Source organism: Corythoichthys intestinalis, chromosome 2 (assembly GCF_030265065.1).
Source record: "Corythoichthys intestinalis isolate RoL2023-P3 chromosome 2, ASM3026506v1, whole genome shotgun sequence".
Lineage (NCBI taxonomy): Eukaryota > Metazoa > Chordata > Actinopteri > Syngnathiformes > Syngnathidae > Corythoichthys > Corythoichthys intestinalis.
The window spans coordinates 55,865,358-55,886,449 of NC_080396.1; the positions used below are offsets into that span (position 1 = coordinate 55,865,358).

The window sequence follows — 21,092 nt, forward strand, 5'->3', positions numbered from 1 at the left end:
AGTCATCTACATTGCATGTGTATACTGTAAAGTAATCCCCTGCACAATTGCAAATTCACCTAAAATGTTCACTGAAATTCAAAGCTGCAGATAACCCTGACTGCATATTTTTGGAAATCAGTCCTCAGTTATTCGCTGAAAAAAAGCTGCTTTGTGCCAAAGCAAAATGGTGACAATGCACTAATTTTGTCGAAAATAAGATCCCAACTCAGAGTATTGCTTTGGCAGGCTCTTGGTGTTAAGGAGCTATATACTGTAATTTTCGGACTATAAAGCACCCCTAACTACTGTATAAGTCTCCACACACCAAATTTGACACGAAAACATCATTTGTTCATAGATAAGCCACACCGGATATTAGCCACAGCTTTCCTCAATGTATTATTGGATATTTATACTCAAAGATATTAACCGGTAATACTTTATTAAACAGCGACATCTTATGGCACTGCTGTCAAATAAAGTGTTACCTATTAACCCAAATAAATTAACAAATAAGATGCACTGGACTATAAGACGCAAGATTCAAAATGACGGGAAAAAAGTAGCGGCTTACAGTCCGAAAATTAGATATATTATGTTGCTTCTTGCATGGTTGATTCCGCCACCTTGTGGTATCTTAGTGCAAAGGAATTATGTTAATGTTAGGTGTGTAGTAATTTAGACCTGCGGTTTCCAAACCTGACCTCAAGGCCCACTGTGGGTCCTGGTTTTTGTTCCAACTGATCCAGCACAGAAAGTTAAACCAATGAGGTTTCTCCTAAAATGAGTAGCACCTAACTGCAATCAACTGATTGCACTCGTAAAACACCATATTGGTGAAAAGGTGTCGTCTTGTCCTACACCCACAGCGGGCCTTTGTTGAATAGGTTCGACACCCCTGATTTAGACAAGGGCGGCAATAGGCAGACTTTTTTTCGTGAGTTCCTGGGAACTTATCCGATAATTGTTAAAAAGCTGACCTATTTGCATATCTTGTGTCCTAAATTGCTACAAGAACAGCCAAAGCTAAAAACATTTACAACAATGATTTGTTTTACAGAAAATGAGCAACGTTTTGAAGAACCTCTGGGCAGGCTTGGATTCTTACCACAATGAACTTTCAGCTGAGGTCAGAGAAAGGGCGAGGTTCTCAAAGCTAGTGCAAGAAGAGTTGAATAGGCTGCCGTTGGTTATGAGTAGGCTGGAAAGCCTCTTTTGGGCTGAGAGTGATTGCAGATCTAAAGTTACACAAAGGAGAAAAGATATTTTCCAGGTATGTTCTGTGTTCCTGTGTTCATTATTATTTAGAGAGCATTTTGAAACTAAGCCATACCAATAGCCACACTAAAACTTAACTGATGTATATGTTTAACTAGTTGAGGCACAATTTTGTCCAAGATCTTTTTTGAGCCTTTTAACAGCAAATATTCTCTGAACTCTTTAATCCTTCATTTGAGAAGATAGATTGCCATTGTAATCAAACAAATTAAATTTTTTGCAAACATTACAGATTGTGTAAGTTTTCATAGTCCAAATTATGTGAATGCTTAGTTTTTGGTTGCAATGCAAAATGTTAGTACAGATTAACATAACGTGATATATGTTGTATGAACCAGTTCGTCGACTATCGCAAAAATAATTAGATTACCGGTAGTCGACTATCAAATTGTTTGTGGCAGCTCTTGAAAAATTACAGCAGTAGCAGGGTTGACAATACCACTTTGGATATCTTATAGGGCTGGGCGATATGGCCTTAAACATGTATCACGATAAATTGAGCAGATTTATCTCGATAACGATAAATGACGATAAATTCGGCCAAGCGTACTGTTATATAATTTGAAAATCTGAATCAATGCATGAGATACAGATTAACTGTTTCTTGTTGATTTATTTACCAGCATTCAATTTCATATACTGTATTTAACAATTGTACATGCAGTCTAAACATTAAGTTTATAAAAATGTAATGTAAGCAATAAGAATTCAAGTATGAACATTTATAACAGCGTGTATGACTTGAACAATGTACATTATCAAAATCAATATGCCTGTGCAAACATGTCATTGTAACACAAATGACTTGCAGCTTGAACAGTACACTTCAAAAAGACAACTTATTGTTAATGGCTGCTGTGACATAATTATTAAATACAAGTGTTTACATTATGGTTTCAGGGTCCCCCCCAGTGCATTTTTTAATAAATGCACGCACAAATGAACCCCCAAACAAACAGAGAGAGACACACACACATTAAAGCTATATTGATCTTCTTCAAATGAAACGCTTAAGATTTTATGATAGCAATAATGACACAGAAATAAGCACATACAGAAAAATAGCTGGGGCCATTTCTCGGTCATTATAAGTTTCGCCGTTGGATTGTACTTTAAGCTGAATGCTTTACCATCACAAAAGCTATCAGAGGAATCACACACAGACAGATACAAAATAACGCCACATAGTAATTGCTAGATGCAGTCCGTGCCCAATCCACTCATTAAGTTCAGCCGTTTCGACAAGATTAGAGCCGCTATCCGACTACATCACGTTCATTTGTAGCGTTAGCCGCTAGCTAGCGTTAGCCTGGCTACCAGTAGAAAGCACTGAAAGCACCATCTCCGGAAATCGTGAGAACAGCGGGGAGGACAGCGGGTGAAAGCCCGTCTGGATGCCACCAAGAGTCTACTAAATGTCGGTTAAACGTTTGGTGAACCTCCCTTAGGCCACACTCCATCACGTTTTGCTTGTAGCGTTAGCTGCTAGCGTTAGCTTACTGGGCTTTTGTTTGATTGGCTCCTTGATGATCACGTGACTCCCTACGTAAGCCCATTGACTGTTTTTTAAAGGGGAATGAACATAGACGAACAACACAGAATCAAAGCGGGATGAAAAGACTATATTTTCTTGTTTTATTAATTTACCGAATTTACCGACATGGTCAAAATTACGTCGGTCATCGTTAAGAATTTCGGTGACGGTAAATTTTCGGTTTACCGCCCTGCTCTAATATCTTATACAGTAAAAATCTCCGTTAGTCAGATTGGATCTCTTTAAATTTAGTGCATAATCTTAAATTATCAATTCAAGCTTTAAAAAATTCATTGGTGTCTTGGTCTAAATGCCATTTTTTAGTTTGTTGAAAACCCCCAGCTGTTTTAGCTTCTCTTAACGGAGTGTCATTGCCATTTTCAACAACAAACCTCTGGTGTGGTGGCACATAAGGGTAAATTGATGGGAAAATGGCTCGGAAATTACCTTTTGTAAAGGAAAGCTCATCTTTGAACTCCTGCAGGGCATCCTTGATGAGCGGATTGCTCAGTGTCAGGAATTGCAGCACTTGAAGGCACAGGCTGAGTGCCGACTGCAAGAAGAAAAAAGCATGCATTGCACTCTGCAACAGACTCTGGAGGAAACCCCAACAAGGTCACCACAGGCTTTGTTCGGCAACCAGCAACTTATTCGACTCCGTCAATCTGAGGAGGAAGTAAAAGTTAGTCTCATCAATTTGCATTCAGGACTGCATCACACCATTCTGTACAACAGTGAAAATCTAGTTTTTATGGAACAACTTCACAATCAATGTTTCATTTCACATGGTGAATTGGCACTGGGGCAAACTCTGTAAAGGCAGCTAGTAATTGTTTGAAGGTTTGATTTGCGCAAAATCTATGCTCATTCGTTTTTCATTTGTGGTGTATTTAGTGAGCAGACATTTTTTTTTTATTTCTAAAGTGAATATGTTGGGATTGACAGATACAAAAATTTACTGTACAGCCGGAATCTTCTGAATACAATTTTTTACAAACACTGTGCAATATAAGGATAACAGAAGATACATTTACATTAGAAACCAATGATCTTGTCCTATATTCTAAAATGCTGGGGGGGGGGGGTAACGAACTGAGCCATAATTTATCGGAACGTTTCCTATAAATGCTGCAGGCAATCATGAGGTTCAGCGGTGTTCTGTTAGTTTAGCCACCTGTATGACCATATAGAATTAGAATATATATATATATATATATATATATATATATATATATATATATATATATATATATATATATATATATACTGTATATATTTCTTAAACCTGTATGACTATGTAGCACTTTCCTACACATCAAATGTTGTTCAAAGTTGTTTATAATACTTGGTAGTTTATAGATTGTGGAATTGCCACTTTTACGTACACTGAACCAGATTTCATTGTTGTGTAGCTGCCACGTTCTATTATACTGCATATACATTTAGTATTGTTATTGTATCATTTTTTGCTAAACATTTGATGACTCATTGTATTGTAAATGTCATATTTAACACATTTATGGACAATTATGTTGCCATGTAATACAAAATATGGTATGCTAATCTGACAGGACACCGAACACTTTGAATGTCTGGATTATTGCTTGTACTGACAGTGTTTTTAAGGCTCACTTTGTGGTAAATTCTACAATTTGTTAGAATTATTATTATTTTTTTTTTTAATCATTTGAATCATGTACAATCCACTTTCAGGACAATCATGGCTTTGTGATACGTAGAAGAAATTAGCACAATTTTCCTTGAAATAAGAATTTTAGGCCCTTGAATTACTTCGATTTTGTTGCCAATACATACTTCAGGCTTTTCTCTAAACCTTCTCCGGTCTTGTCGTTAAAATGTTTATACAGTGGTATGAAAACGTTTGGGCACTCCTCACATATTCCATTATTTTCATTTACAAATCAATGGGGATTTGGCTCTGTAACTTCATTTTGGTAAATGGAGTTACATGTGTATAGCGCTTTTCTACCTTCAAGGTGCTCCAAGCGCCTTGACACTATATCCTCATTTACCTACTGATGACACCGCATCAGGAGCAACGTGGGGTTCACTAGTCTTGCACAAGGATACTTGGACAAGGTCGCCAGGGCAGAATATAGAACACACAACCTCTGGGTCGGGACGACTACACCAACCAAAAATACGACATAAAGTGATAAAAAGTTGGCAGTTTTTGGCCGACTGGGTCACCGCTTCGTGTGGCCACTCGATTCCGAACACCCACGTCTCGTTGGTTCTTCCATTTTTTTTTTTCCGATCGCCGACCTTGCCATTTGGCAATCACAATAATAATGTCTTGACGAGACTTGCTCTTCGATGATACTTCCGTCGGCTTGGTGCATTTTTGCGTGTAGAAAATGTTTGATTCTATTCTACAATGGCGGTGTTTTCGCGGTAAACCGGAAACAACAGTCTGAGCGGACCAATCACAGTCCGTTTTCGCTACGTCATACGCGTCTACGCGACGCGAAGGTTAGAAAAATCGAGAGGCGCACGTCAGGCTACGGCGTAGGGTCGTAACTCGATTCTTCCTTGACGGCGTAGGTCTGACGCGGAAGTATAACTCGGCCTTAACACTGAGACGCGCTGCCCCACATTTTAATATATGCAGAGTATTATTTTAGAATTGAGACTAGGTTTTTTGGGCTCACGGAAGATATCCTATATGCATCGGAACAAAATCGCACAAGTGTAAAAATGTGGGTCTCCTTGTCGCTTTGTTGATTTGAATACCTGTAATTTATTAGCACTGGTTAAAGGTCACTTATACTTTTTAACCTTGTAACATTTTGATATGGACCCGAGTGTTTCAAAAACCTCAAGGATTTAAAATATACGCACCTTCCCTTTGTCAACTGCACTTTTTTCTAAAGCAACTACATTTCTGGTGCTATTTCCTGGGTGAATGATTGACATAAATATCGTACCAATCATGTTCTGTAGTCAAATTCACAGGGCAAAAGACTGGAATACCAGGTTTACCAATCGCTTGATAGCTTGGCGTAGCTACAACAACTTGACAACATAACAACTTATCCTCACTGTGCTTTTATCAAAGAAAACATTTATCCTGATGTTTTCCGCATTTTTTTTTTTCTAGTACAGCTCCAGCCACAAGTATAACTTTGTTGGCAAAGCATACAGTCTGTTTTAAATCATTTTAATCCCTCATGTAGGTTCTGCTGCAGGACTAACAACATTGCTGGTCCATTTTCTTTGTGTTGTTCTTTCTTTTAAAGAAAGGATGTGTGGTCCAGAATACATATGTGCAGAAACGCATTGGTAGTCATAAGAAATGTCTTAAAGCTGTTACTTTGGCAAGAGGAAGATCTACTGAATATTGTTTCATTATTTTCCCATTAAACTTGGTTTCAAAGTTATATACTGTATAAAATTTAGAGGTTGCTGATCCCTTTGATTTATGAATGAAACTAATAGAAACGTTTTCATACCACCAACGTACATTTTGCCAGCTAACTCTTTGTGTCGTCACTGCCTGTCATCGTGTTTGTGATTTCTGGCCACCCAACCAACTGTGCATGTGCCGAAGTTATATTAACAAAGATCCTCCTATAGATCATTGATTCAAACACTGAAGTTAGCCATTTCTCAATATTGTTCGGTAATGGAAAACAGGAGACAATATAATTACTCCTGTACAGAATGTAACAAATGATACTTAGCAAAGTGTTGGCATGTTATCTTTAACAGGTTTTGTGTCTAAAGAATAAGCAACTGGAAGAGGCCCACCACAAAGCCAACAGCTGTGTGTCTGAATACAAAATGGCCACTCAACAACTTCAGATAGAACTGCTGGCTAGCCAGGCACAAGTTGTAGAGCTCAAGAATGCTACAAAGACTCTCAAGAGCCAGTTGCAAGATTTGGAGGTTTGTGTCTGGTCCGACTACTTCAAAACTATGAGGGGCCATAGGAAAATAGTATATAAATAATTTCTCTTACAGACACAGATAACACAACTGCTCATTCACACTACAGATCTGTAGTCTCTGCATTTTTTTTTTTTTTTTTTTTTTTTTTGGGCCATGATGCACACTGCTGAAAGGCTCTAGCACCCTATTATTTTTTAGGGGGATAACTGAATTGTTCGAGGATGGTTTTCAGCACAATTCGACTAGGTCTACTTAAGTACTATGAGATGAATTGTATCCCCAATGCTCCTGATGGAAATATAATTCACGATGGTCTCCAATCACATCCACCGATGAACCCCCCCCCCCCCCCCCCCCCCCCCAACACACACACACACACACACACACACCCATTCACTCTCAAAAATTCGAACACACTACAGAATTTCAAACAAAATTTTTATCCATGCACTACTGAACTGCTTTCACATACAACGGAACCGTACAGACTTAATTGACTACTTAAGATACTGAAATGCGCACAACTGACGTAGTCCTGGTTTATACCTCTGACAACCCCTCAAAAACACTTGGTCATCGTTTCTGGTATAGAAACCTGAAGCTGCTGAGCTACAGAAAGTCCAAGCTCAACTGTTCAAGATGGAACTGGAGTTGAGAGCTGCTTCTGATGAACATCGACAAGAGTAAGTACTGGCCACTATAGTACCAGTACCATATTCTCGCCAGTTCTGAACAATCTGCCTCTAATACTCTCTGGACAGGATGGAGAGGAAGGACATGGCTTTGCATTTGAAGGAAGAGTCTATCAGGAAACTGAAGGAAACCCTTAGGACGTTGCAGCAGCAAGGAGAGGAGTCATGTAAGGAAGTTGTTCTCAAACTTTACACCACTTGTCATAAAATACAGCAGTGTAGTAGTTCGAAGAATTCATCAAAATGAGATGGGCGATTTGTTCCTAAAATGTGTTGGGAAAGTTTGAAGTAGGCATGTGACATGTTAAGATTTAATTATTTGTTGCCTGTACAAAAATGATATTATTTAAAGTCTTTTTTTTTTTCCGCCCCAATTTAATCCCATTAGCATTATCAATTACATCTTTCATAGGAGATTCCAGTGATAAAGTCAAACTTTATGTCACAGGGAACTCTTTGCTGGCCAATGTTGTAAACCGCGTCTGTAATACAAAAAACAATGGTTGCAGGGAAAAATAAAATCCCCCATATGAAATTGTATTGATTTTAGGTGTGTTTTTTCATTGGGGTGTAAAGATTTTGCAAAGTTTGATGTGATATTGCATTTCAAGTAAATGTTCAAGCCAAAATAAGTGAACTCAATTTTTTTTTTTTTTTAATTTCTGCTCCACTTTTTGAACATCTGTCACATTTTGGTCAGTCTGGTTTTCTGTGGTTTCAAATGGATAACCACCCATTTCGACCGACGAAGCATGCAAGGCAGGACTTTGTGGTGCATCATGCTGGGAGTGACGCCGAATATTTGTGTACACTCCCAGAAGTGTTTGAAGGTGTGCGTTCTCATCTGTGTTTGATAGTGTTGTGCGTTCTCATCTGTTTTCACGTGTATCCAACAGAGAGGCTGCTCTGGGAGACTTGATGGCACTTCTTTTGCTCTTGCTTATACGATGTAATGTCTCATTCGGATCTAAAGAGAACGAATTGTGCTCAACTTGCGCACATAGTCAAAGGCAAACCTAACTCTAAATCTTTCAAACAGATTTTTGGCGTTGGTTTCCTTTTCAAAAACAAGTATCATACAAGACGATACACCTTGTACTCTGAGATCTTTCACATAAAAAATGCGGTTTTCCCACATAAAAAAGGCAGTTATTGTGACTGCATGCCATGATTGTTTGAAAACTACAAATTGACTACAACAAGAGTTACATTCCGTTTACGTCACATCCTTGCTTCTGTGACTGGTTCTTTTAGATTGTTTGTGCTTGTTAGCACCACCACTAGCATTGATTTTGAAATCCAGCCCAAACCCCAGAATACCAGATTGACTTGCCATGTATTTTATAACTGGCGAAAGTCGGGCTGGCTTACCAGGCTAGTGATGGGGGTGGTTAAGGTGAGACCCAACTGTGGAAAAATTGCTTGTTCTTTTCAACTAAAATAGTGAACCTTCAATTTTTCTTGTTGCTGTTGGATAAGTGTTACGGTACCTTACGGTCTCCAGTTTTACATTGTTTTCAATTTTCAACATGTGGTCAGGTCAGAAAAATATTCGAGCTGTCTTTTTAGTCTGCACTGATAAGTATCTAATCCGTATCATATTTTGACATACATCTGAAAGAGGGGTTTCTGATATGAGAATATACAATATTTCCACTCTATATATGTATCCCACTAGAAAAACATTCGCATATTTCTTTTAGATTGTTGCAAATTCATAAATGAATACCTAAGTTGAGCACTTGGTGTTAGAAAAGCTTCAAATCGTTCTAACACTTAAATATTTCTATAGTCCTGCAGGGTGAAGAACTTGCCGATAGACTGCTAAACCCTCGAAGTTTGGGGAACAAAAGCAGTGTTGTGCAAAATGAGTATGTCAAACAGCTTCAAGTTAAAATCGCCCATCTTGAAAAGTGAGATTGTCTTTTGGAATACCTGGTGGTGCTTAACATGTAGAATGTCTTCTGACATGTTGTGTTCTATTCCTCTTCAGTGTCATTTCCACCCAGCAGGCTGACCTTAACAAATGGAAAAACAGAGCTGTCAAGATGAAGTACAAGAGTAAAGCGGATGTTAAGCCTTCACCCCCAAGTACGCCCACCAAACGGGGACTTCCAGCGAGCATCAGTGTCTTGCTTCAGTCACCACAGAAGCCCCAAAACATCCTTGGCTCCCCCAAGATGCGTTTCAATACACCCCAAGTGCCCCTTAACTCTCCAAAAAGCAAGTTTTTTGATGACGACGGGTATGGAGAGTCCCTAGCAAGAACACGTCCGGCGCATTTCTTCGATAACTCTACTCTCGGATTAACTGCAGGTAAACACTAGGAAAAAAATGCATGTTGTACTGCAGTTTCTATGAAAAGTGCATTTCTTTTTGTGAGAGCTGCCCAATGTTCCAAATGGGTCAGGTGCAAGTGCTGGTAGTTGGTCAATCAAGTTTTGCGTGTTAACCAATTGATACATTTGCATGCGGGGTTAACTGCTCTTATCCTTTTCTAGCAGCCGGTGGCACAGACAAAGAAGCAACAATTTTCATAGCTGGTGTCAAGGTCATCTTGGAATTAATACAAAGAAGTTCAAAACAAACAAAAAGTCGCTGGTTGCAAGCACCACGTAACTTCAGCTTTTTAGATACAGATAAGATACAGTAAAAAAAAAAAAAAAAAGCTGAGTTAGAGCACCACAAGTTCTTCTTTCTCCCTGACGGGCAAGAGAATTTAAGTACTTTTCTAGACAACATATCAACACAGTGGCAAATAATATTTCGTTTGATAATGCATTGACAGTTGCCACAAAGACGATATTATTCCTCCCTCCATTTTACCGACCAATATACAGTCTCGTATGTACATGTGTAAAGACCCTATCGATGCTACAATACTTTAGCATGAACATGCCAAATGTGTTAATATTCCTATTGTTAATTTATCATACAGGAAAGTACTGAAGAAAAACTCAAAAGTAAATCACTTTTTGAAGGGAAGTTGGGCAAATTTAGCGTTGTAGTCTTTTTTTTTTTCCTCATCAGCTGTCTCCATTGTTTGAAGGCATCTCAAATGCATATTCTTTTGTTTCTGAATTACTTTCACTGAGTTACACTTCATTTGAGTGTTTATTACAGTGCCCTAAGACTGTCATGAAGTACCGTATCATTCGGCAAGTTGCCACTTTTGCAAAGTTGACATGGGGTCAAATACATTTGGCTCAGGCAGTGTGATAATCTGAATGTAGTTGTATCAGGAACTCAAAGGCTGTCCACTCTGCTATGATCACATCATTGCAGCCAAGAGATACCATTTGCACGTCATGTGAACCCAGACCAAGATCAGTTGGACAATCCCCCCCCCCCCATTGAATTTAATCTTTTCATTGTTATGTTTTTTTTTAATTATATATTTAGAATTTAAGGTCTTTCGTAATTTATCTAATTTATATAACATTAAAGCTCTTTTACATTAGAAAAAAATAATTATATTGCTATTGTTAGTTCAGAATGTGTGGACACATCATCTGTAGTGGACCTTGAAATCATTGGGTGTTTTGCCAATTACCACTGCACACTTTTTTTCAAGGAAAGCCCTTCAGGTTCAAAACCGAGGTGTGTGAGTAGGTGAGATGAGAAGGTACTTGTGCCGGCATGGAAAGCAGTCACTGACAGCCTACTTGGCGTTTTATAGTGGTAGGGGTGGTCCAGAAAGCAAGAGTTGTGATACCATCTGACCCTCTATTTAAGCCCGCTCCAAAAATCCTGGCAGCTTTGACAAGGAGCGTTTCTTGCTATGTCTGAACTCAATTGTTCTCAGCGCATATTTAGAAACAAATCATCAAAATGCCTGGATATCCCTTTAATGAATTTTTTTTTTTTTTTTACAGATGCCAAATCAGACGAGAACTCCCAGAAGCCAAATGATTGCATTACACAATGAAGCTAAACATATGTAAAGCTGTCCTGTTCTCATTTAATGATTTAAATTTCATTAAAGTGTTTTACAAGTTATTGTTCAAGTTCAATAATTATTTGTAGTGGAAACCATTCCATTGCTGTAGGAGTTAAAACATATAGCAGTTGTTTACACAAGCCACATGTAAGATGCACACGAAAAAAAAAACTGTCCATTCTGTTGTTGCCAATTCACAAAAAATGAAGTCCTAAGACACTTTTACTGTGCCCTTGGTGTGTAGTGTAATTTTACAATTATAAAACAAATCGGGAGCAACAACACACTGGAAGGGAGGAACTACAAACTGGGCTCGAATTTACCAGTGGAGGAGGCTGGGGACAGCAGGGAGAATAATTTCCTGCACAAGAAAAACACCAGATTAAACCAGTGTCACTCGAGTGCATGGCACTGCATGCTGGATGAACTAAATAATTATTAAAATAAAAAAATAACTCAGTCAGGGTTTGCACAACACATCGGAGGGGGACACCCCCACCCAAGCACCAGGATCACCTGCGCAGGCCTCTAGGCCGGGGAGCATAAAGGAGCTTAATGGATGAAAATCTGATGTCAAAAACTGGCAGCCACTAATTCATTATTAAAGAGTCACCAAAATACTTTGGTTCCAATTTATTACCTTTTTTTTTGCTTGTTTTTTCTTGTACTAATCTATTGCAAAAGAAGGCTAAATTACAAGCTTCCTTCAAAGAATACCATTAAGGCATCTGAACAAAATGAAATATGAAGAGTGCCTATTTCAACTGGCTACAGCCTCATTTTCCCAGTTGACATATTATCCCTGACGTTCCTATTTATAGTGGGCCAAATTTATAATTGTACGGTACTTACAGTTGAGTGCTTACTTGCAAAGGTGTGAAAGTACTTTGTACTATACTTTGCAATAAGCAGAAACATTTTCCACAAAATTCTCCCCCCACTTGTGAACTATTCCCTTGCATACAGTTGAGTATCGTTTCAACCTGTTTAGCTGTGCAGAAAATTGCTGAATAGCAATACAATTGGAGTAAAACATTGATAAATGTAATACAACAGTTCCAAAGAGAATACCATGATTAAATAGGACCGAAATGGCTGCCATAGTTTTTCCATATAATTTATTTAAATAATTTCTAATCTTACAAAATATCAGCGTTTCATCAGTTTTAAATTTTTCATTGCAGTTTCAATTTTAAACCAACAGGGAGCACACTAGCCCTTTGTTGTAGGACGGACGTTGAGGCGAAAGCATACAAATTAACAGTGAAATAAAGCATGATTTTTGGGATTAAATGGATATGCAGTAAAATAGATAGTTTCCAAACCTGTTTTGCAAAGGTTTATGAATGATTTGCAAATGTTTCTTTTCCTGACTGAAATTCTTTAAATGGTGAAACAAAATTTATATTTTACTTATTTTAAAAAAAAAAAAAAAAAAATCCACTTGCAAAAATATTTATGTGGAGTATGTAATTATTACACCATCAATTCTCTTAAATTCTCAAGGCGAAATCTATTCGTTGAACTCTGGTTTATAGTCCAGTGACATGATTTTTTTGTTTTGTTTTTGGAGGCTAATGAGCTGCATATCTTTTGGTGTAAATATCCATCATGCAAAATACTCATATGTACGTGTCACAAATGAGTCCTAGTACTTCGTGTTGTAACATACTTGTGTGAAAAATATAGATTTCAAAATGAGAATATGTATAAATGAACTAAAACGTGCCTGAGGGCGAACAATCCCCGTGGGCTTTATTGGACCTTTTGGCATGGTGTTGAATGGCCTGCGGGATGTATTTTTGTCGAGTTTACTGTCTAAAACCCTGGAATGTCTCAGAATCTGAATACCCCACTACTAAGAAGTTTAACATAGAATGGTTTCTATACCAGCAAAACCAAAACACAACAAATTAATCATAAACTTACAGGATTTGTTGTTTTGGTACTGGTAGTGAATATGTATTGCAGAACCTTGTTGGAGTTGTTGTTGTGGAACTAGTCTTATTGGTACAGAAAACGGCATAGGCATATGCTAGATTTTTTTGTTTTTTGCTTTAGCAGGGCGGTTAGTTTTTTTTTTTTTCTCTCTATTTGTATTTTTATTTTTACTAGAGTGTCTCCTTGCCATGCAAAGCCAGGTTGTCAATTTTACATTCATGCACATTCCTGTTCAACATCTCTGCTTAACTCTGTTGTACTGTCAGTGGCTCCTGCCCCTGGCAAACAGGGGAAACAAATTCTAAAATGAGGCCTATTTTTACAACCTGGTGAAACCTTACTGTCTTTTTGAGCGAGGTAATTTCTTCAACTATATGCATAGACATCTTAACACATTGCCCCGTGAAATAACCTAATTTTCTATATGTTTTTAGAAGTATGCATCAGGCCGTCAAAATATTTAACCGGTGGGATATCAGTTAATTTACCGGGACTTCAGTAATTCAGCGCCACAGAGATAATGAAAATTTTGCACCGACTAAAAGTCAGAACGCTACTTGTTATTAATTTTAAAAACCACTTGTACAGTAGGTTTACAATATTGACTTTTTTTTTTAAGTTCCAAATATTTAGCTCGAAAGCAGTAAAATGGTATAAATGATGTGTTTATAATGATGGCACAACATGATTTACCAGGGCCTGAATGGTTTTAGAGCAAAGACAACCACCTCAATGGCAATCACCGATGGAATAGAAGAAACCAAATGCATTGGATGATGAAAAAAAAAAAAAACATGCAGTTGTAATTTTTAATGATCTAAAGAAAGCCTTTGACACGATTGATCAAACAATTTTGCTCAACAAATTGAACGCTATCGGTATTGAACAACCGTACGGTATCGGGGTTTGCTGGGGAGTGGATGAGAAATTATCTAACGGGTAGGCTACATTATGTAAATGGTGAAATGGTCATCGAAATACCTCAGTATTTCTCATAGGGTACCTCAGAGGTCTTTTTTGGGACCAAAATTGCTTAATATTTATATTAATGATCTATATTGCAAGGGGGTAGGTTTGGTCTTAACATTGGTAGGGACAAAATAACCATAACCTGCATGTACAATTTTTGCTTAGGAAGGGACATTATTAAACCCAAACAGATTAGGTGAACGGGGGTCAGGGCAACATTTCTCATGAATATGAACCTAATTAATTGATAGGCCAAATGATCAATGCAAAATAAATCTGTTTTGACTTATACTAACTTTCATTTGTATTGGTTCAGGCGATAAAACGCTTGATTCAAACCTTTTGTTTTCGAAAACTACTAAAAACTTTTTGAAAACTTCCAGATTATAATTTCTGGATTTTATTAGCAAATTCAGCATGCGCAATAAATACAAACCTATTAATAATCTCTTAACTGTCCAGGAATGTAAAAAAAATAAACATTTGTCTTTGGACCACTCAACATTGTCTAAATTAATAAATATAACTGAGGAAAAAAACTCATAACAGCCGAAAACAAATACAGGACATTTCTCTTTAAGCAGCTTCCCACGAGTTTTGCAGGTTAGCATGTTCACAAAGTGTAATGTTATGCTAACTCTGATGCAGGTCGGACTTTCGGTAGCAAAATTAGTGATGTGTTTCCCATGTCCACATCACCGACGTCTTTTACATTCCTTACAGTAACTGCTGCCGGCCGGAAAAAAACTTAATACCCCTCCTCTTCAAAGGGGTCGGAGGAGGCGGCATGTTGTCGACATGTTGTATTTTTGTCTGGGGTGTGCAAGTGTATGTGTGTGTGGGGGGGGGCATGTCATCAGCCAATCAAACGTGCAGATTAGGTTAAATCAAATAATAACGGTCCGGCACATTCAGCAAATGAAAAGGTGTTAATGCAAGTCTGAAAATAATGTAAATTCATCACTTAATAATAGTAGGGTCAATTCTATCCTTAAAACATAAAACAAAATGATATAAATTACCTACATAACTGAACTCTTTATACAATACAAATAAGGTTGCTTAAAACTTGGTGGGGACAATATGAGCATCCTTAAAAGTTGGTCGTGTTATGTCCCTACCGTCCCTATGCAAACCTACAGTGCCTTGCAAAAGTATTCGGCCCCCTTGAATCTTGCAACCTTTCGCCACATTTCAGGCTTCAAACATAAAGATATGAAATTTAATTTTTTTGTCAAGAATCAACAACAAGTGGGACACAATCGCGAAGTGGAACAACATTTATTGGATAATTTAAACTTTTTTAACAAATAAAAAACTGAAAAGTGGGGCGTGCAATATTATTCGGCCCCTTTACTTTCAGTGCAGCAAACTCACTCCAGAAGTTCAGTGAAGATCTCTGAATAATCCAATGTTGTCCTAAATGACCGATGATGATAAATAGAATCCACCTGTGTGTAATCAAGTCTCCGTATAAATGCACCTGCTCTGTGATAGTCTCAGGGTTCTGTTTAAAATGCAGGGAGCATTATGAAAACCAAGGAACACACCAGGCAGGTCCGAGATACTGTTGTGGAGAAGTTTAAAGCCGGATTTGGATACAAAAAGATTTCCCACGCTTTAAACATCTCAAGGAGCACAGTGCAAGCCATCATATTGAAATGGAAGGAGCATCAGACCACTGCAAATCTACCAAGACCCGGCCGTCCTTCCACACTTTCTTCTCAAACAAGGAGAAAACTGATCAGAGATGCAGCCAAGAGGCCCATGATCACTCTGGATGAACTGCAGAGATCTACAGCTGAGGTGGGAGAGTCTGTCCATAGGACAACAATCAGTCGTACACTGCACAAATCTGGCCTTTATGGAAGAGTGGCAAGAAGAAAGCCATTTCTCAGAGATATCCATAAAAAGTCTCGTTTAAAGTTTGCCACAAGCCACCTGGGAGACACACCAAACATGTGGAAGAAGGTGCTCTGGTCAGATGAAACCAAAATTGAACTTTTTGGCCACAATGCAAAACGATATGTTTGGCGTAAAAGCAACACATCTCATCACCCTGAACACACCATCCCCACTATCAAACATGGTGGTGGGAGCATCATGGTTTGGGCCTGCTTTTCTTCAGCAGGGACAGGGAAGATGGTTAAAATTGACGGGAAAATGGATGCAGCCAAATACGGGAACATTCTGGAAGAAAACCTGTTGGTATCTGCACAAGACCTGAGACTGGGACGGAGATTTATCTTCCAACAGGACAATGATCCAAAACATAAAGCCAAATCTACAATGGAATGGTTAAAAAATAAACGTATCCAGGTGTTAGAATGACCAAGTCAAAGTCCAGACCTGAATCCAATCGAGGATCTGTGGAAAGAGCTGAAGACTGCTGTTCACAAACACTCTCCATCCAACCTCACTGAGCTGGAGCTGTTTTGCAAGGAAGAATGGGCAAGAATGTCAGTCTCTCGATGTGCAAAACTGATAGAAACATACCCCAAGCGACTTGCAGCTGTAATTGGAGCAAAAGGTGGCGCTACAAAGGGGGGCGAATACTTTTGCAAGGCACTGTATATTGTTGAAGTTTCTTTTTAAAATGAAATGAAGGAACAGGATTCTAGTCGACATTGATAATTATAAGGGCACCATGCTAATCTCACAATCAGCGTTTATTATGTCCCTCATGTTTGCTGCTGCAGCTTCCATTTCTATATACAAAACTACACCTTTCTAAGATATATTTTAGCACAAATAGTTCTAATCTCTTTTCTCATTAAAGTCTCTCTTGCTCAACTTCATTGGCCACGTTGATGCAGCTCGAGGTTTGGTAACAAACCAGTAGACTAAAGAAACGAGATGTCACAGAAAGACATGGTGCCGTATCTGATGATCTGACTCAAATCCATATCCAACACTGCAAGGTTTATTGAGGAAAAACCATTTGCACTCACATTCACACTGTTGTACTGAAAAGGACATGGCACCGAGAACCAAGTGAAACCGTGACTAGTCTTCTGGTTTTCCCGGAATTCTCCAGAATTTAAAATGACCTAGTCAATGACATTTGCAATTTGCCTGATTTAGCGGGGTTCTGCACTCTGAGTGCTCCTGTAGTTTTGGATACAATGCTTCACTTCTATTTTGTATTTTTGGACAAAGAATTTAGATCCATTCATCCATCCATTTTGTACTGCTTGTCCGAGGTCAGGTCACGGGGGCAGCAGCTTCATTAGGGAAGCCCAGACTTCCCGCTCCCCAGCCACCAAGGGTGTTCTCATGCCAGCCAGGGTAAAGTCTCCCCAGCGTGTCTTTGGGTGGCCCACAGCCTCCTCCAAGTGGGCCCTGCCCGGAACACCTCACCAAGGAGGCGTCCTCATCTGGCTCCTCCTGATGCGGAGGAGGAGCGGCTCTACTCGAAGCCCCTCCCGGATGACGTAGCTTCTCACCCTACATTATACACACTGATCACACTGATCAGATCACACTGTGTTTATTAATCACGCCACAAGTGTTTATTATCCATTCAGCATTTGACTCCAGATTTCCAATGGAGATAATGCTAGTGAGTTGTCTTTGTGGGGGAAAAGCCCGTTTGACAGTCTTCCTCGGGACCAATCTATACTGTATCCCATTTATAGTAAGTTTTCAACCAGGTTTGTGTTTTGGCAAAAGTCCATGATTTTTATTGATTTCATACTGTACATCATACATTTTACAGTATAGGATTTCAGTGGGAGTTTTTAATTCTGAGACACATTGAGAACATAGAATAGTTAAACAAAATCACATCGATGTAATGTTTTTTTTTCTTTCAGATTAAAAATTGTACTGTTATTTTTTTCCTATTTTCATCTGTTGTGTTCCTACTGTAGGTGTAACACTTGAGAGATGGCCAGGGACCCAGCCCTCCAGCACTGGCAGCTCAATACCAAAATCACAGAGCTCTATTCGAAAGGTTGTTTTTCTGCTAAGACACCCCCTTAAAATACTGTTCTCTGCACCACAAATATGATCCACCTGGTAATAAGTGTTACTGTTAGTCACATTTTTTAGTCCGGTTTTACCTGTTAGACAAACCTGCCCACAATTTCCCTCTACTGGTTTTGCCCATGTTGATGTTCATTGTAATCAGTTCACTTAAGTCCATCAACCTAAAAGTTTGACATTTTTTCCTGCAATACAGATCTTGATTTAGTGATTTACAGATTTAGTGTCCTTCTAAAACAATTAGCATATTGTGATAAAGTTCATTCTTTTCTGTAATGTACGGATAAACGTTAGACTTTCATATATTTTAGATTCATTACCACTGAAGTAGTTCAAGCCTTTTATTGTTTTAATATTGATGATTTTGGCAAAAAGAAGTCTAGAAAAACCAAAAATCCCTATCTCAAATAATTAGCATATTTCATCCGACCAATACAAAAAAAATGTGTTTTCTAATACAAAAAAGTCAACCTTCAATTAATTATATCAGCTATGCACTCAATACTTGGTCGGGAATCCTTTTGCAGAAATGACTGCTTCAATGCGGCGTGGCATGGAGGAAATCAGCCTGTGGCACTGCTGAGGTGTTATGGAGGCCCAGGATGCTTCGATAGCAGCCTTAAACTCATCCACAGTGTTGGGTCTGGTGTCTCTCAACTTCCTCTTCACAATATCCCACATATTCTGTTTGGGGTTCAGGTCAGGAGAGTTGGCAGCCCAATTGAGCACAGTAATGCAATGGTCAGTAAACCATTTACCAGTGGTTTTGGCACTGTGAGCAGGTGCCAGGTCGTGCTGAAAAATGAAATTATCTCCATAAAGCTTTTCAGCAGCTGGAAGCATGAAGCGATCCAAAATCTCCTGATAGCTTGCTGCATTGACCCTGCTCTTGATAAAACACAGTAGACCAACACCAGCAGCTGACACGGCACCCCAGACCATCACTAGCCACGTTTACATGCTGACTTTTATTCATACCGATTCAAATCATTCCGAATGGAAATTTCAGATCAGCTGTTTACATGTCACTTCATCTATTCCGATCCAGCGTTTACATGTGACTGCCTTTATTCCGAAAGGACGTTTGACAACTGCCGTCTGACATGCGCAGATTAATCAAAACAAAGCGTCACGTTGCAAAACATGGAGATCGATCGTCGGAGTGCTGCTGTTTTAACTTTAACCCACTTGTTGTGTTTGTGGGGTCGTATCCGCTTCTGCTGTTTTGCTCTTTTGCCTTGTAGTAGCTGGTTTTCCACCGGTTTCTAATCTGGTCAACGCTCCGGTCTATTCCGGCTTCGTGTAACCTCTCGTGAACTTTTTTAAATAGTTCACTGTTCCTCGTTTTACGCCCGTCTAAGCAAGCAATTATATTCAATTCTTTTAAAGTTTGAATTAAATACAATCTTTCCGCCGGACTCCAATTAGGTGCGCTGTGCTTGGAAGCCATGTTGCAAGTGATGTTACTTACGTCACAAAGTGACGTCACCACGTCAGTACGGAGCATGTGCAGAAAGAACGCAACCAGACACCATTCCGCTTCCCTGTTTACATGATATAATTTTACTTCTAATCGGTTTGGGAAAAGGAATATTCCACCCCTGTGAATCGGAATGAAATTCCATTCGGTTTGGGCCTGTTCATTCCGAATGAGGTGTTTATATGGAACACTTTATTCGGTTTGAACAAATATTCCGATTGTAATTGGAATATTTGGCTCCATGTAAACGTGGCAACTGACTGTGGGTCTTGACACTGGATTTCAGGCACTTTGGTGTTTCCTTCTCCCCAGTGTTCCTCCAAACTCTGGCACCTTGATTTCCGAATGACATGCAATATTTTCTTTCATCTGATAAAAGTACTTTGGACCACTAAGCAACAGTCCAGTGCTGCTTCTCTGTAGCCCAGGTCAGGCGCTTCTGCCGCTGTTTCAGGTTCAAAAGTGGCTTGACCTGGGGAATGCAGCACCTGTAGCCCATTTCCAGCACGTGCCTTTGCACGGTGGCTCTAGATGTTTCTACTCCAGACTCAGTCCACTATTTCTGCAGGTCCCCCAAGGTCTGGAATCGGCCCTTCTCCACAAGCTTTCTCAGGGTGCGGTCACCTCTTCTGGTTGTGCAGCGTTTCCTGCCACACTTTTTCCTTCCCACAGACTTCCCACTGAGGTGCCTTGATACAGCACTCTGGGAACAGCCTATTCGCTCAGAAATTTCTGTGTCTTAGCCTCTTGCTTGAGGGTGTCAATGATGGCATTCTGGACAGCAGTCAGGTCTTTACCATGATTGCGGTTTTGAGTTATGAACCAGGCCGGGAGTTTTTACAAGCCTCAGGAATCTTTTGCAGGTGTTTTGAGTTAATTCGTTGATTCAGATGATTAAGTTAGTAGCTTCTTTAGAGTACCTTTTCAGGATATGCTATTTTTTTGGGATAGGGATTTTTGGTTTTTCTTTTTGCCCAAATAAAATATGAAAACAATAATAGGCTTGAACTACTTCAGTTGTGTGTAATGAATCTAAAATATATGAAAGTCTAATGTTTATCCGTACATTACAGAAAAGAATTAACTTTATCACAATATGCAATTTTTTTTTAGAAGCACTAGTATTACTTATACAATGCAGTTAAGTAGTGGGTGAAATGGTGGTAAGTAATATTTCAATAGTATAGTAAAAGGAAAAATGCAGCATTGCTGTGTGGTGGGATGGTGTTGCTCAGTTGTACAGTAGTTGTTCCCCAACCCTGAGCCACCTTTTCTTAAGAAGCTCATACTGTAAGAGAACTACATTTACCGAATGTTTGTATGCAGTCTACTATAAAAAGTTATTAAAACCTGAATGAAAACATTAAAAAATAAACC

The 21,092-nt window shown here is 38.9% G+C and overlaps 1 protein-coding gene across 6 annotated transcripts in view; it reads left to right on the forward strand.

Annotated features, from left to right (window-relative positions):
* cenpe (centromere protein E) overlaps positions 1–11,472 on the forward strand; it is a 55,173-nt gene extending 43,701 nt beyond the window's left edge. For 3 of the 6 annotated variants that reach the window (XM_057830430.1, XM_057830434.1, XM_057830431.1), the window contains 8 exons: positions 1,043–1,255; positions 3,279–3,476; positions 6,527–6,703; positions 7,298–7,389; positions 7,468–7,565; positions 9,191–9,311; positions 9,392–9,714; positions 11,274–11,470. In XM_057830430.1, coding sequence (XP_057686413.1) covers positions 1,043–1,255; positions 3,279–3,476; positions 6,527–6,703; positions 7,298–7,389; positions 7,468–7,565; positions 9,191–9,311; positions 9,392–9,714; positions 11,274–11,326 — 1,275 coding nt within the window. In that variant the 3' untranslated portion in view covers positions 11,327–11,470. Of the gene's footprint in view, positions 1–1,042; positions 1,256–3,278; positions 3,477–6,526; positions 6,704–7,297; positions 7,390–7,467; positions 7,566–9,190; positions 9,312–9,391; positions 9,715–11,273 lie in introns of all 6 variants that reach the window. The other 3 variants (XM_057830432.1, XM_057830433.1, XM_057830435.1) reach the window with 2 other exon arrangements.
* Positions 11,473–21,092: the final 9,620 nt, after the last annotated feature.